Below are 14377 nucleotides of genomic sequence, written 5' to 3' on the forward strand. Positions count from 1 at the left end.
GACAGTGCAGGACACAAGACAGTGTGAGACACAAGACAAACAGACAGAAAGACAAGTGTAGGACAAAAGACAGTGCAGGATGAAAGACAGTGCATGACAAAAGACAGTGTGGGACAAAAGACAGAGTAGGACAAATGAGACAGTGTAGGAAACAAGAGACAGTGTAGGACACAAGAGACAGTGTAGGACAAACAATACAAGACATTACACAGAAGACATTACACAGAATCAGTGGTGACCAGTGTACATACTGTATGTTCTGTATTGTGCAGAAACACTAATGAACACTAAATATAACAGCAGCAGTTATATGAGATATTGTAATGTTTTGTGCACAAGAAATCACCTGAAATGTTATTAACGTTAACCAGTATATGGTACCAGTACATAAACCAGTATATGGTACCAGTACATAAACCAGTATATGGTACCAGTACATAAACCAGTATATGGTACCAGTACATAAACCAGTATATGGTACCAGTACATAAACCAGTATATGGTACCAGTACATAAACCAGTATATGGCAAAATATCACAACAACCTGATTGTTAGTAACATCGTGCCACCTAGTGGTCAGATAAAGTTACTACAAATACCTTTTATTTATTTATCTTGTTTATTAAATTAATGTTTGTGTCGAAATCAGAGCAGACATCAGGAGCACAACACAGCCTTCTGTCAGTCTGAGACAAAATATTGTGTAAGCAGCAGTAAACCTGTTATTTAGCAAGATTCAGAACAGAACTGTAAACATTGTCATACTTTCATACTTTATTTCATACGTCACTAATAATAATAATAATAATAAGAAGAATAATAATAATAATAATAATAATAATAATAATAATAAGAAGAATAATAATAATAATAATAATATCATTAGCCTAGCCCCGCCCATTCCGGATTTCACCATCAGAGTGCTTTCAGTTTCGTTTTCTCTGAAAAGTGCAGTGGGTGTAGAGCAGAGGAGAAACACCGAGACACACAGCTGTAATAACTACTCGCTTTCTGTAAGTAACTTATAATCACACACAATCACACACAATCACACACAATCACACACACTTCCACACACTTCCACAATCCTGGTACTTGACTGAGACACACGATTTAAACATGACAGTAACGCGACTTTAGGAAGCTACATGGACTTTAAGTCGCTAAACAAACGAAGCCGCAGTGAGGAACTCAGGGTTGGACTTTAATAAGCACACAGAAACTCTGGCCTTTTACTATCTAACACTTATCCTCATGATTATTCACTGATATAATAATACAACATTTTCTTCATTTAATCTACAGTTTTTAGTAAACAGGATTATCGAGTGAAATCTTCCGCCAAGAGAAAACGAAAGTAAACTGATGTGGTGAATAAAAACAAAACATCAAGCAGATTCTTTGCCAAATAAAGCAACAGAAATAGATTGGTCTAAAAAGCTTCAGTGTTAATGATGGGTAGATGTTAAAAGAGTTCAGGACTGACTTTGTTTTGCTTTTTGTGAGACTTGTAATTACTGTAATTAATCCTTTAATTAAAGATCTTTATAAGAACCTTCAGCTTCCTCATGAGAGCCGAGTGAATCGGGTTGGACAACATTCTTCTGCTCCTTTATTATTTAATGATATGTGTAAAGTTCCCTTCCAGTCCTCACTGGTCACCTGTCAGTGTTTAATCAGTCACACACACCATCATTAAGAGAATGGAACACATCAGAAAATGATCTGATTTCATAATGTTTGTGGTTTCAGATCTGAAGCTACTGTAGAAGTGTAAACAAAGAACTTCTGTTCATCATGGCTGAGCCAATGGAATTGGACGTAAGTGTCACTTTAAGGATCTAAAGTTATTTGAAAATTCTTTCCTTGTTGTAATAAATGTGTTATTAGAGAGTAAAGAAGAGTGAAACAGACGCACACATAAAACAACACAATAAAAGAACACAGTCGTAACAGTGAGAAACTTCATTACAGAGTAAACCACAAATATCTGCCTCATATAATACCATAAATACCTCAAACTTTATTAATAACTACAGAGAAACACACCACTTTATATTTCACTGTAATTTACTGTATGATATTAAACGTGAATATGTTTGTATTTAATGATAAAGATCACATCATTAACCCCATGTTTCTGACAAACAATCAGACGCTGAATCCGAGTCAGGTCAGAGTACAAGATCCAGACAAACCGAGGCAAACCAGCACGACCCCAAACACACAGGTTCTTTTAACACTCTTCAAAGACAAAAAATACGATTGTAATTCCTGTCTAATCACGTCCGATCACATCTAATCAATACTAATAACATCTAATCATATCTAATCACATCAGATCACATCTAAGCAATACTAATAAAATCTAATCACATCTAATCATATCTGATTGCATCTAATAAATACTAATAACATCTAATCATATCTAATCACATCCAATCACATCTAATCATTACTAATAACATCTAAACAATACTAATAACATCTAATAACATCCGATCACATCCAATCACATCAGATAACATCCAATCTAACATCTAATAACCGTCTCACATCTAATCAATACTAATAACATATAATCATAGCTAATCAAATCCGATTACATCTAATCATTAGAAATAACATCAAATCATATCTAATCACATCCAATCACTTCTAATAACATCTGAACACATCGGATCACATCTAATCAATACTAATAACATCTAATAACATAAAAACAAACCAGATTACATCGAATCACATTTAATCACATTCAATAAAATCTAATCACATCTAATAACATCAGATTACATCTGATCACATCTAATCACAGTTAATAATATCTAATCCATACTAATTACATCTGATCATATCTAATCAACACAGATCATGTTTAATCTCGTCTGTTTTAAGTGTGTTATCTTTGGGTAATAACAGATATGTTTACTCCTAAATTAAACTATCAGTGTCCAGTAAATAAACACATTCTAACACACCACGAAATATTAAACATGTGATAGACTCACTGACAGTTTATTAGGAACACTGTACTAACACTGGCTTCCCTTTGCTCTCAAAACACTCAGTTCTTCATGCCATGGACTCCAGCAGATGTTGAAAACATGGACATTCTGTTTAATTCCTACAGATTATTTATGCCGCAAATCTCTTTTTTGTTGAACGATTTGTTATTACAGGACTTACATACAGCAGGTCTGGGAGAATCGGGTCCGGGGGATTTGTATGCTACCAAGGTGACCATCAGAATGTTTCTCTCTGTTTTAAGTCACTGAATGCTTGAATAAATGCTGACTCCAGATGCCCAGATTTTGTTTGAGAATCCTTGTCAGTAACTGAGGGAGAACATAAAGAGCCGGTTCTGCAAGAGCAAAGTGAAGACTGAATAATAATCAGAAAGTGAAAAGATCATGAAGTATTATGATGTGAAGGAATAATGGTAGAAGTCCAGAATTCTGCATGAACACCGGAGTATAAACACAGCAGAACAGAACTGGAGTTCTACCACCTCAAATCATCATCATCATGTTCATGAAACCGGTTTAAGGCAGGTTTGCTCCATGGATTCATGCTGTTGGTGCTACATTCTGACACTACATCTGTGTTCTTCAAGTTCATCGGACCAGGATGAGTTTCTCCATCATCACCTGTCCAGTTTTGATGAGTCCGCTGCAGCCTCAGCTTTTTGTTCTTGGCTGACAGAAGAGGAACCTGATGTGCTCATTCACCTCAAAGTTCGACTTTGTCTGGTTTGGTTTCATCATGTAATGGTTGACAGAATCACGTGAGCTTCACGCAGGTATTTGTAATAATCCGAAAGTGGAGCTCAGAAAATCCTCTGAAGCAGATGCACAACTCAACTCTGAACACCAGCAACTTTCCTCATGATAGTTTTTACCTGAATTATGTATTGTAGTTGATGATCCTAAATGCGGTCATCATTCATCATATGAATTACGGACTTAAACATTAATGCTGTATCTCTCACAGGAGTCTGAAGGCATGGACATTGATCAATCCAGCAGTGGAAACGAAGCAGTGAGTGATCAAGGCTGATATTTCAGACTTAATCATATCATCCTCCAGACTATTGAGAGATTAATCATTTGAGAGAGAATGTTTATTATTTATTATTATATGTCATCTGACTTATCTGATGTTAAATATCAGGAGTTGTTCTGTTACAGTATAAATGGTGCATCACAGTCACTAGGATGAAATAACGCATCAATCTCCATTACGTATTTATTTTAAATTACTAAGTTTCTATTTTTAGATTAGATCAATTTCCCCCTAAATATATGTTTGTTTGCTTGTTTATTTATTTATTTATTTATTTATTTATAATTCATTGTGTTGATATGGAATAACTATTGTTTTATGTAATTCAGATTGATTAAAAAGTCCTAGGAGGCCATGAATTATTATAGTTTTTAAGTCATGATCATGACAAAATATAATAATGCATTGACTTTTAGGACCTCCGTAGATCATTGACACCACAAGAGACTGCAGAGAGTTCAATTTTCTTCTGATTATTATTATTATTATTATTATTATTATTATTCTATATTTCTGTCAGATTTTTGCAGTTGTGTTCACATAATTCCTATTTTTATTTATCTATAAATGAAGGAAGAAAAATGTGTTTCAAATAATATTTATTTATTTATTTGTTTGTTTGTTTGTTTATTATTTATGTATGTATTTAATGATAGATAGATAGATTGATTGATTTTATTGATTGATTGCAGGACTTGTACACAGCAGCTCCAGGAGGATCAGGTTCTGTGGCTGTTGCTGCTGCTCAGGTTAATTTCAGGATGTTTCTGAATTTGTTGTTGACTTTGTTTTAAATCAATCAGTGTTTGAGTAAATGCTGACCTCAGAAATCTGGATTATGTTGTAGATTTCTTCAAAGTCTGAGAATTCTCCTACAGTAACTGAGGGACTTCACCACAATCCTCTAGAGATGGGAGCTTCAGGCCTGGTACTGTAATGTCAGAGCAAATTTAACACATAATATCTTTTACAGCTAGAAATATAAATAAATAATACCAGAATATTATTATAAGTATTTTCCATATAAAACTCTGTGTTTTGTTTTATATTACAGGATTTGTACAGCGATCCCTCTGCAGCATCAGTCACTCCTCAGGTTCATATCAGTTTCATAAAGCATCATCAGTATGATCAGGTTTAACTCTGACTCTACTTTAACTTTTGCTGTTTTTTTATGACAGTATTTTTCGATTCACAAACAGTAGTTCCGTTTATTTACAGGCTCTGAATGGATCAGACGAGGAAGCACAAAATCCTGCTGCTGTTGCTGAAGGTGTTAAACAGGTTAATATCAGAGCATTAAAATGATCTCCTGGCCAGTTTTAATGTAGTTTATCTCGTTAGTTTAATGAGTGCAGACTCACCGTTTGTCTTTTGGTCTAGATGTCTGCTTCAGCAACTAAGAGTTCTGATACAACAAACAACAAACCTCCTGATGATCAGAAGGTAAATATCACATTTCATCATGATCTTGTGGACCTTTATCAGCAGATGAGAAGCTAAAACACTGACATGATAATAAAAAAAGAAGAAGTTGTTAACAATGCACACTGGGATATATCTGCTAATCCGTTAAAATATAAAATGAAAATCATAATCCCCTATTTTTATTTTCAGCATGCACTTTGTGTTACATGGGGAACTCCAGTAAAGCTAGAAGGAGGGGCGTTACCGGGTCGGGGGCATCAACCACTCGGATAGTGTGTGGGGAAAAGCGGACAGGCGTCCGGAGCAGATAGAGAAAGCATGTGGCTGAACAGAGAGTGATGACAGGGTAGATATATATAAGGCGGCGCAAATATAAATAAGGGATAAAGGAAAAGCTTGTGGAAGTCGTGGCCTAATGGTTAGAGAGTTTGACTCCTAACCCTAAGGTTGTGGGTTCGAGTCTCGGGCCAGCAATACCACAACTGAGGTGCCCTTGAGCAAGGCACCGAACCCCCCAACTGCTCCCCGGGCGCCGCAGTGAATACACACACAGACACCGTGAGTGTATTCACTGCTGTGTGTGTGTTCACTGTAGTGTGTGTGTGTGTGTATTCACTGCTGTGTGTGTGCACTTTAGATGGGTTAAATACAGAGAACAAATTCTCAGTATGTGTCACCGTACTTAGCCGTATGTCACGTCACTTTCACTTGTGGCCATAAATATATATTTCGAACAAAATAACAGGGAAAGGTGAAATGCTTGTGTGGACGGGGAAACCCAAACAGGGTTTAAACTGAGGAAGCTTTGCTCCCTGATTATATGCCCAAAGGTCTACAGTTGCACCAGGTGGGCATGTGGGCAAGAGACAGTCAGGGAAAAGCACAGAAGTGGTTATATACTGTAGGGGGGTACATAAGGGAGTGCAGGTTCATTCTCTGCAGCTTCATTCACGTTAACTTTCACGTTTTTTCTATTTACAGACAATGTGTTATATTTATAAAATATAATATAGGTGAAGGAGAATAAATGGATTATGGGAACTCCAAATGTATTCCTGTTTTCTTTTATACATTAGGTTACGGCAGATAAGAATGAGATCTCACCTTCAGCTCCTCGAGATGTTGCTAAGTTTTATGTGAAAGTGGACTGGTCAGGAGAACTACCTGATAAATGGGAAAGACATCTGCAAAAAGCTCTTCAGACCTGGTGTAACTCTGAAGTAACAGGGGATTGCAATATTAATGCAGTTCACCTTTTACAAGATGGCTGCACTGCAGAGGTGGAGGTAACGCCATCATGTGGTGAGAAATGGCATTTATATTTTGTTGCAATTCTGAAAACAGACCAGAATTTATTTGGGTTATGATAAAAATAAACAATAGAAAATTTGTCACTTTATTTTCTTTATTTTTAAAATGTATCAGTTTTATTTTCTATACATTTCTTAACAGCTTTAAAGGACATGCAAACTGCCACTTTAACATTCAAGCAACTGAGGAAAGAAGCCAAAGTCTACTTTCAGAAAAGTGAACTGGAGCCTGAGAATAAATCTTTCACTCTGAAGGTAAATCTGTCTTCATCCTGGTCCTCTTCCACTTAATCTTACGATGCCATCAGTCTTAAATACTGTGCAGTGCTGCTTGGAAATTTATGAACCCACTTTTCTGTTGTTTTACCCAAATTTCCTGATTTTATTTTCACTGTTTGTTTATATATTTAATGTCAGATCTGTGTTTGTCAGTTGCATGAGTTTGTTCAGAGGGCATCGTGTGAGGAGCCAAAAAACTACATGAAAGATGGAATTGGTGTATGTGCAAAATTAAATGTGCCCCCAGTGGCATTGGTTAAGTCAAGTGGGTGACAGATTCAGGTGAAACACAATTGGGTGCTTAATTAATTAGTGAAGCAGACCAATCAGATTAGACATCATTAGGAAAGGGGTTGGGCAACACTGAATAAAAGAGAGAGGAAAGAAAGCAAATCATTCATTCATTCATTCATCTTCTACCGCTTATCCGAACTACCTCGGGTCACGGGGAGCCTGTGCCTATCTCAGGCGTCATAGGGCATCAAGGCAGGATACACCCTGGACGGCGTGCCAACCCATCACAGGGCACACACACACACACACACACACTCTCATTCACTCACACAATCACACACTACGGACAATTTTCCAGAGATGCCAATCAACCTACCATGCATGTCTTTGGACCGGTCGAGGAAACCGGAGTACCCGGAGGAAACCCCCGAGGCACGGGGAGAACATGCAAACTCCACACACACAAGGTGGAGGTGGGAATCGAACCCCCAACCCTGGAGGTGTGAGGCAAACGTGCTAACCACAAGACACCATGCCCCCTAGAACCCAAATCACTGGAGTACAAAAGTGTACCCACAAAGACCAACAAATACCAAGAGGAAAGGAGATATCTGAGGACATGAAATGGCATATTCCAGCATCTTTTCCCCTTTTGTTGAAAAGTTCACATACTGATTGAATTTCAGGAGAACTGACTTGAGATTTGAATTAATGAAATCTCCAGCAATAATCAACAGACCGTCGGGATGAACGTTCTGCAGATTGCTAATAGTCCCATAGAGCTCACATAGTGCCTCTTTAGCATTAGCGCTGGGTGGAACGTACACTCTGACAATGAAAACCGTGGTAAATAATACGGCCAAAACCATACGGGCTAAAACCATGAATGCTGCGTGCTACTGCTGCGCCGCCGTCCTGTATTTCTAACCTGATATCAGTCCTTTTTCATATCTATATTTATAGAAATGTAAAGATGTTATGTGAGTTTTATAACATGCAGAGTGATGAAGTGGTAGAATTGTTAAACATTGTATTTCCATATTTCAGGAGTACATGAATGTGACTGCTGCTGAGACACAGGATGCAGAAACAATTGCAGATGCAGGAGCTTCTTCTATTGTCCAAAGACACAATGAGAATCCTGGAGCTTCTGGTGCTTTTACTGTCCCTCCATTTTTATACTTCTACCTGATTCAAGCTTACAAGAAGGAGGTGGAAAATATTGAGAATGAGTTTGGAGTTAAAATAAAAGCAGAAACCTGTATTTCGTTCTCTGCTGAGAAAAATGAAAGTGATTCAAATGTCAGAAGAGCTACTGAGGCCTTTTCTGAGCTTTACCTGTCTAAAGCAAATAAAACCAAATCTATTCCCATTCCTCAAACACACATGGAGTCCGAAATTATGAAGGAGGTGCTGCATAATATTCCAAATGATAAGGCCAAGATCATGCTAAGCATGTCAGCAAATAACCACCTGCTGTTTGGGCCAGAAGACATGATATCGACGGTGGCAAATCGGTTAAATCTGGATGGAGGTGACGAACGAGCATCATTTAACCTCAATAAGTCACATAACATGACGTCATCAAGCAACTGGACTGAAACCTGGAAGACCTCCCAGAGCCTCGACATGGACATCAAGGACACTCACACTCAGATTGAGATGGATGAGGCACACTGGCAGCTGATGGAGGCTGCATGTACAGAACAGATTAGTGAGATCCAAAATAAATATGGAGTTGCGTTTCATGCTGAACCTGTCCATGGCTCGATTAAGGTGTCAGCACGATCTGTAGGAACTCATAAGTTTAATCTTGAAGCTCACGCCCTCAGTGCCTTAACTCATCTCTACCAAAAGGTAGTCACCTCAGCGGTCACCTGTGACCTTAAAGATGCTTCCTACATTGAAATTGTGTCCCAGGTATTTATGAGAATTCAATCTCAACGCACCTGTGTTGGAGGAGGAACAAGAAATGGAAGCTGGAAACTTTTTGGACTTCCAAAACATCTTGTTACTGCCATAGGTGACATCGAGAAGACTATTGGGCAGCCTGTATTTGATGAAAAGATGAAGAAATTGCTCGGATACCCGTGGAAATTTTCACAGGCAAGTGGATTTCAGAAGGATCAAATGGAGACGGATGTGATGGGAGGGGAGCATGGAACTGACCTGAGAGGTGAAAGAGACGATCCTGAGTTCACCCAAAAGTTCCCAAAGAAAACAAAAGATGATGATAAAAAAGAAGAAAATGATGATACGTGTCCAATTTGCCTGGATACATTTACTCAAAAGACAAAACTAAAATGTGGTCATGAGTTCTGCAAAGGGTGTCTACAACAATCAATAAAGAGCAGCGGAGAAATCTGCCCTGTGTGTAAGAAAATCTTTGGGAAATTAAAAGGAACGCAGCCTGATGGACAGATGAATTGGCGAATCCTAAAGCATCATTCTCTCCCTGGCTTTCGACATTGTGACACAATCGAGATTCATTACAACATACCAAGTGGCATTCAGACGGTAAGAGAAACCTTCAACTTTCTCTCTTAAAATCATTTAACCCTAAATTCTCTGATGTGTCTAAAACCTACATTAAATCATCTGGAGGAGTTTTCACTTTGGCAGTGTGTGTGGTGAAGGTGGTTAAATCATTATAATATGTAAACGGTATATGATTTTTAATCTGTTTATGTAGAGTGTCTGCCGTAAATGTCCCAGTGAATGAGCTACAGTATATTCCTGTCAGATATATATGGGAATAGCTTTTAAAGGTGCGGTGCACGATGTTTGAAAGCCAATGTTGACATGTGAAATCACCAAAACAAACACGCCCCTAATGCAAATGGGTGTCACCCCTGTTTTGATAGCTCCGCCCCTCACATACATACGTAACCCAGGCAACTATTATGGCGGAACCTGCTGGGGCAGCTGAAAGGGGGGAGATTTTTATCAGTAAATGAACACAATGAGTAATACTATGGTAATACAGATGTGTTTTTGTAGTACTGTGTGTTGTAGCGTGAAAGGTTTAGCTCCGTTTCACAAGGAAGACGACGTTCGACACCTAGAACCCGAGGCAGAGGCTAACGTCACACATGCGCACTGAACACTCTCTCCACCGCATATTGACAAGACACGCCCCTTTCTGCTCATTGGCTACACGTTTGTTTTGTTAGTCGGCCCGACTCAGTTTTCTGAAGCATTTTTGAAACATCGTGCACCGCACCTTTAACTAGCAGAATAAAGACACTTTGTACACATTTGATCAGTTGACATACACTGTATATGTTTAAAAAAGGATCATCTTTCAATGGTTCAGTGTTTAAAATGCATAAGTTCTGACATTTCCACTGATATTGAACTTATACACTTATCTACAGCAATATAACAACCTGTCGGTCACTGGTTATATAACTACAGTATTACAGATGTTCTGCTGTTTACATTCTCACTACCTTCTATCCATCTCTATCCATCTCTATCCATCTCTATCCATCTCTATCCATCTCTTCACATCCCCTTTTTTATAACCTTATTACTCAGACGGATCATCCAAACCCTGGAAAACCTTACCACGGAACTACTCGCACTGCATACCTACCAGACAATTCTGAAGGACAACAAGTGCTCCGGCTGCTGAAAAGAGCTTTTGATGAGAAACTCGTCTTTACTGTTGGATTATCCACAACATCTGGTATAGATAATGCAGTGATCTGGAACGACATTCATCACAAGACGAATAGAGACGGTGGGCCACAGGGGTAAGAGGAGTGACAGCTAAATAAAAGTCAATAAACTGTAAGACATTTTGTCGTATGTTACACACGTGAAGATTTAAATCTAACAAGAATTTGTTCTTTCCTCAGTTATGGCTATCCAGACCCTGATTACTTAAGGAGGGTAAAAGAAGAGCTGAAGGCCAAAGGCATTGAGTGAATATTAAAAATACAGAATTCTGATATCATATTGTATTTAAAGCTGAAATGCTTTTTAAAACGTTTTAATAATACTATTATAAAACAACCAAACACAAAAAGTAAAAGGCTGAAATGAAGGTTAGCTCTGATGCTGTGTAACACGCCTACTGTAGATCATTAGTCAGGTGATGGATTTACTTTAATATTCTGATTGGTAGATTTAATGGATTTCTTGTTTTCTCTTAATTCTGTTTTTGTTCTTTAACAGAAATGTTAATGCCACTTTATAGAAATAGCTACATTAAGTTTAGCACTTTCAGATTATGTGTGTGATTTGATTGCATGCTTATGTAATGTTGGAAATAAATCAACCATGATATAAAAATGTGATTAATGACTTCTTTGCCTTGGACAAAAGCTTTAGCTGAAGCAATTATTACTATTTATAATGAAAGTAATTCTGATCTGATATTAACATACTGACAATACAGATATATTTAAATCATTATAAACACTGAGAGTGGGATTATAAATCACTATAAACACCGAGAGTGGGATTATAAATCATTATAAACACTGAGAGTGGGATTATAAATCATTATAAACACTGAGAATGGGATTATAAATCATTATAAACACTGAGAATGGGATTTTAAATCATTATAAACACCGAGAGTGGGATTATAAATCATTATAAACACAGAGAGTGGGATTATAAATCATTATAAACACAGAGAGTGGGATTATAAATCATTATAAACACTGAGGGTGGGATTATAAATCATTATAAACACAGAGAGTGGGATTATAAATCATTATAAACACCGAGAGTGGGATTATAAATCATTATAAACACTGAGAATGGGATTATAAATCATTATAAACACTGAGAGTGGGATTTTAAATCATTATAAACACTGAGAGTGGGATTATAAATCATTATAAACACAGAGAGTGGGATTATAAATCATTATAAACACTGAGAATGGGATTATAAATCATTATAAACACTGAGAGTGGGATTATAAATCATTATAAACACTGAGAGTGGGATTATAAATCATTATAAACACAGAGAGTGGGATTATAAATCATTATAAACACTGAGAATGGGATTATAAATCATTATAAACACTGAGAGTGGGATTATAAATCATTATAAACACTGAGAGTGGGATTATAAATCATTATAAACACCGAGAGTGGGATTATAAATCATTATAAACACTGAGAATGGGATTATAAATCATTATAAACACTGAGAGTGGGATTTTAAATCATTATAAACACTGAGAATGGGATTATAAATCATTATAAACACTGAGAGTGGGATTTTAAATCATTATAAACACCGAGAGTGGGATTATAAATCATTATAAACACCGAGAGTGGGATTATAAATCATTATAAACACCGAGAGTGGGATTATAAATCATAAACACTGAGAGTGGGATTATAAATCATTATAAACACTGAGAGTGGGATTATAAATCATTATAAACACCGAGAGTGGGATTATAAATCATTATAAACACAGAGAGTGGGATTATAAATCATTATAAACACCGAGAGTGGGATTATAAATCATTATAAACACCGAGAGTGGGATTATAAATCATTATAAACACTGAAAGTGGGATTATAAATCATTATAAACACAGAGAGTGGGATTATAAATCATTATAAACACCGAGAGTGGGATTATAAATCATTATAAACACCGAGAGTGGGATTATAAATCATTATAAACACTGAAAGTGGGATTATAAATCATTATAAACACTGAGAGTGGGATTATAAATCATTATAAACACTGAAAGTGGGATTATAAATCATTATAAACACTGAGAATGGGATTATAAATCATTATAAACACTGAGAGTGGGATTTTAAATCATTATAAACACTGAGAGTGGGATTATAAATCATTATAAACACAGAGAGTGGGATTATAAATCATTATAAACACTGAGAGTGGGATTATAAATCATTTTAAACACTGAGGGTGGGATTATAAATCATCATAAACACTGAGAGTGGGATTATAAATCATTATAAACACTGAGAGTGGGATTATAAATCATTATAAACACAGAGTGGGATTATAAATCATTATAAACACTGAGGGTGGGATTATAAATCATTATAAACACTGAGAGTGGGATTATAAATCATTATAAACACTGAGAGTGGGATTATAAATCATTATAAACACTGAAAGTGGGATTATAAATCATCATAAACACAGAGTGGGATTATAAATCATTATAAACACTAAGAGTGGGATTATAAATCATTATAAACACAGAGTGGGATTATAAATCATTATAAACACTGAGGGTGGGATTATAAATCATTATAAACACTGAGAGTGGGATTATAAATCATTATAAACACTGAGAGTGGGATTATAAATCACTATAAACACCGAGAGTGGGATTATAATCAGACTTATTCTGAATTCATATTTTAATCCTAGCTTGAATATTTAAATTAAATCTGAATATTACTGATTGACCCACAAAGAATAAATCAAATTAATAAAGAATAAATATGTTATTAATACATTTATAACAAATAAAAATGATTAATTTTCTTAAACTATAAAATCAGAAATGAAATTTTACTCTCTGAAAGAATTAAATGAGCATTTATTTAACGGGACGTAGTGTAGGGTTTGGTCTTGATGGAGTAGGTCTGCTATGGTGCTGGGCAAGTACCTAGAGGAGGAACCTCTATGTGACCACTAGGCAGTATAAGCAGTTTGTGCTTAGAAGTGGCTGTGTGGCACAGAGGGGTCTTGATCTCATAGTGGACAGGTTTGGTGATCCCTGGCATAGAGGAAAAAATGTTTGCTGCACCGAGGAACACACCATAGGATCTGGCATATAAGTAGCAAAAACAGACACAAAAGATATTGTTTCTACACACTTTGTTTTGTAAATTAATATGGTGCAATTTGCTTGCTTACCAGTTTGTTGCAGGTGGTAGTTGACAGCCACCACCCATTAAACCACCATATAGGGGCCCTGTCAGGGTGCTAGGAACTTGCAGGAGGCATCTAGGACAAGAAGGAGCATTTGGCTGCTGAAACTCTCTTAGCTGTACTGGGCGATTGTAGATCTGTTGCTGTTTGTGTTGAGTGG

The 14377-nt window shown here is 36.6% G+C and overlaps 1 protein-coding gene across 3 annotated transcripts; it reads left to right on the forward strand.

Annotated features, from left to right (window-relative positions):
- The first annotated feature begins 930 nt into the window (after nt 1-930).
- LOC132837925 (E3 ubiquitin-protein ligase DTX3L-like) lies at nt 931-11616 on the forward strand. 3 transcript variants are annotated; one of them, XM_060857925.1, is made up of 15 exons: nt 931-1014; nt 1754-1822; nt 2157-2231; nt 3184-3240; nt 3995-4042; nt 4759-4815; nt 4914-4994; nt 5121-5201; nt 5288-5350; nt 5450-5512; nt 6571-6796; nt 6947-7059; nt 8365-9834; nt 10858-11075; nt 11181-11616. In XM_060857925.1, exons 2-15 carry the CDS (start codon nt 1799-1801, stop codon nt 11248-11250), a joined length of 2646 nt encoding a protein of 881 aa, XP_060713908.1. In that variant the 5' UTR covers nt 931-1014; nt 1754-1798; the 3' UTR covers nt 11251-11616. The 3 variants fall into 3 exon arrangements, with proteins under 3 accessions (XP_060713908.1, XP_060713909.1, XP_060713910.1); XM_060857926.1 differs by having other exon boundaries at nt 5121-5162; XM_060857927.1 differs by lacking the exon at nt 3184-3240.
- Nucleotides 11617-14377: the final 2761 nt, after the last annotated feature.

Source organism: Tachysurus vachellii, chromosome 22 (assembly GCF_030014155.1).
Source record: "Tachysurus vachellii isolate PV-2020 chromosome 22, HZAU_Pvac_v1, whole genome shotgun sequence".
Classification (NCBI taxonomy): Eukaryota; Metazoa; Chordata; class Actinopteri; order Siluriformes; family Bagridae; genus Tachysurus; species Tachysurus vachellii.

Coding starts and splice junctions, on each gene's coding strand:
- LOC132837925 (XM_060857925.1), top strand. CDS start 1,799: ATGGCTGAGCCAATGGAATTGGAC. Junction 3,241..3,994: donor GGGATTTGTATGCTACCAAG/GTGACCATCAGA, acceptor TATCTCTCACAG/GAGTCTGAAGGCATGGACAT. Junction 11,076..11,180: donor AGAGACGGTGGGCCACAGGG/GTAAGAGGAGTG, acceptor TTCTTTCCTCAG/TTATGGCTATCCAGACCCTG.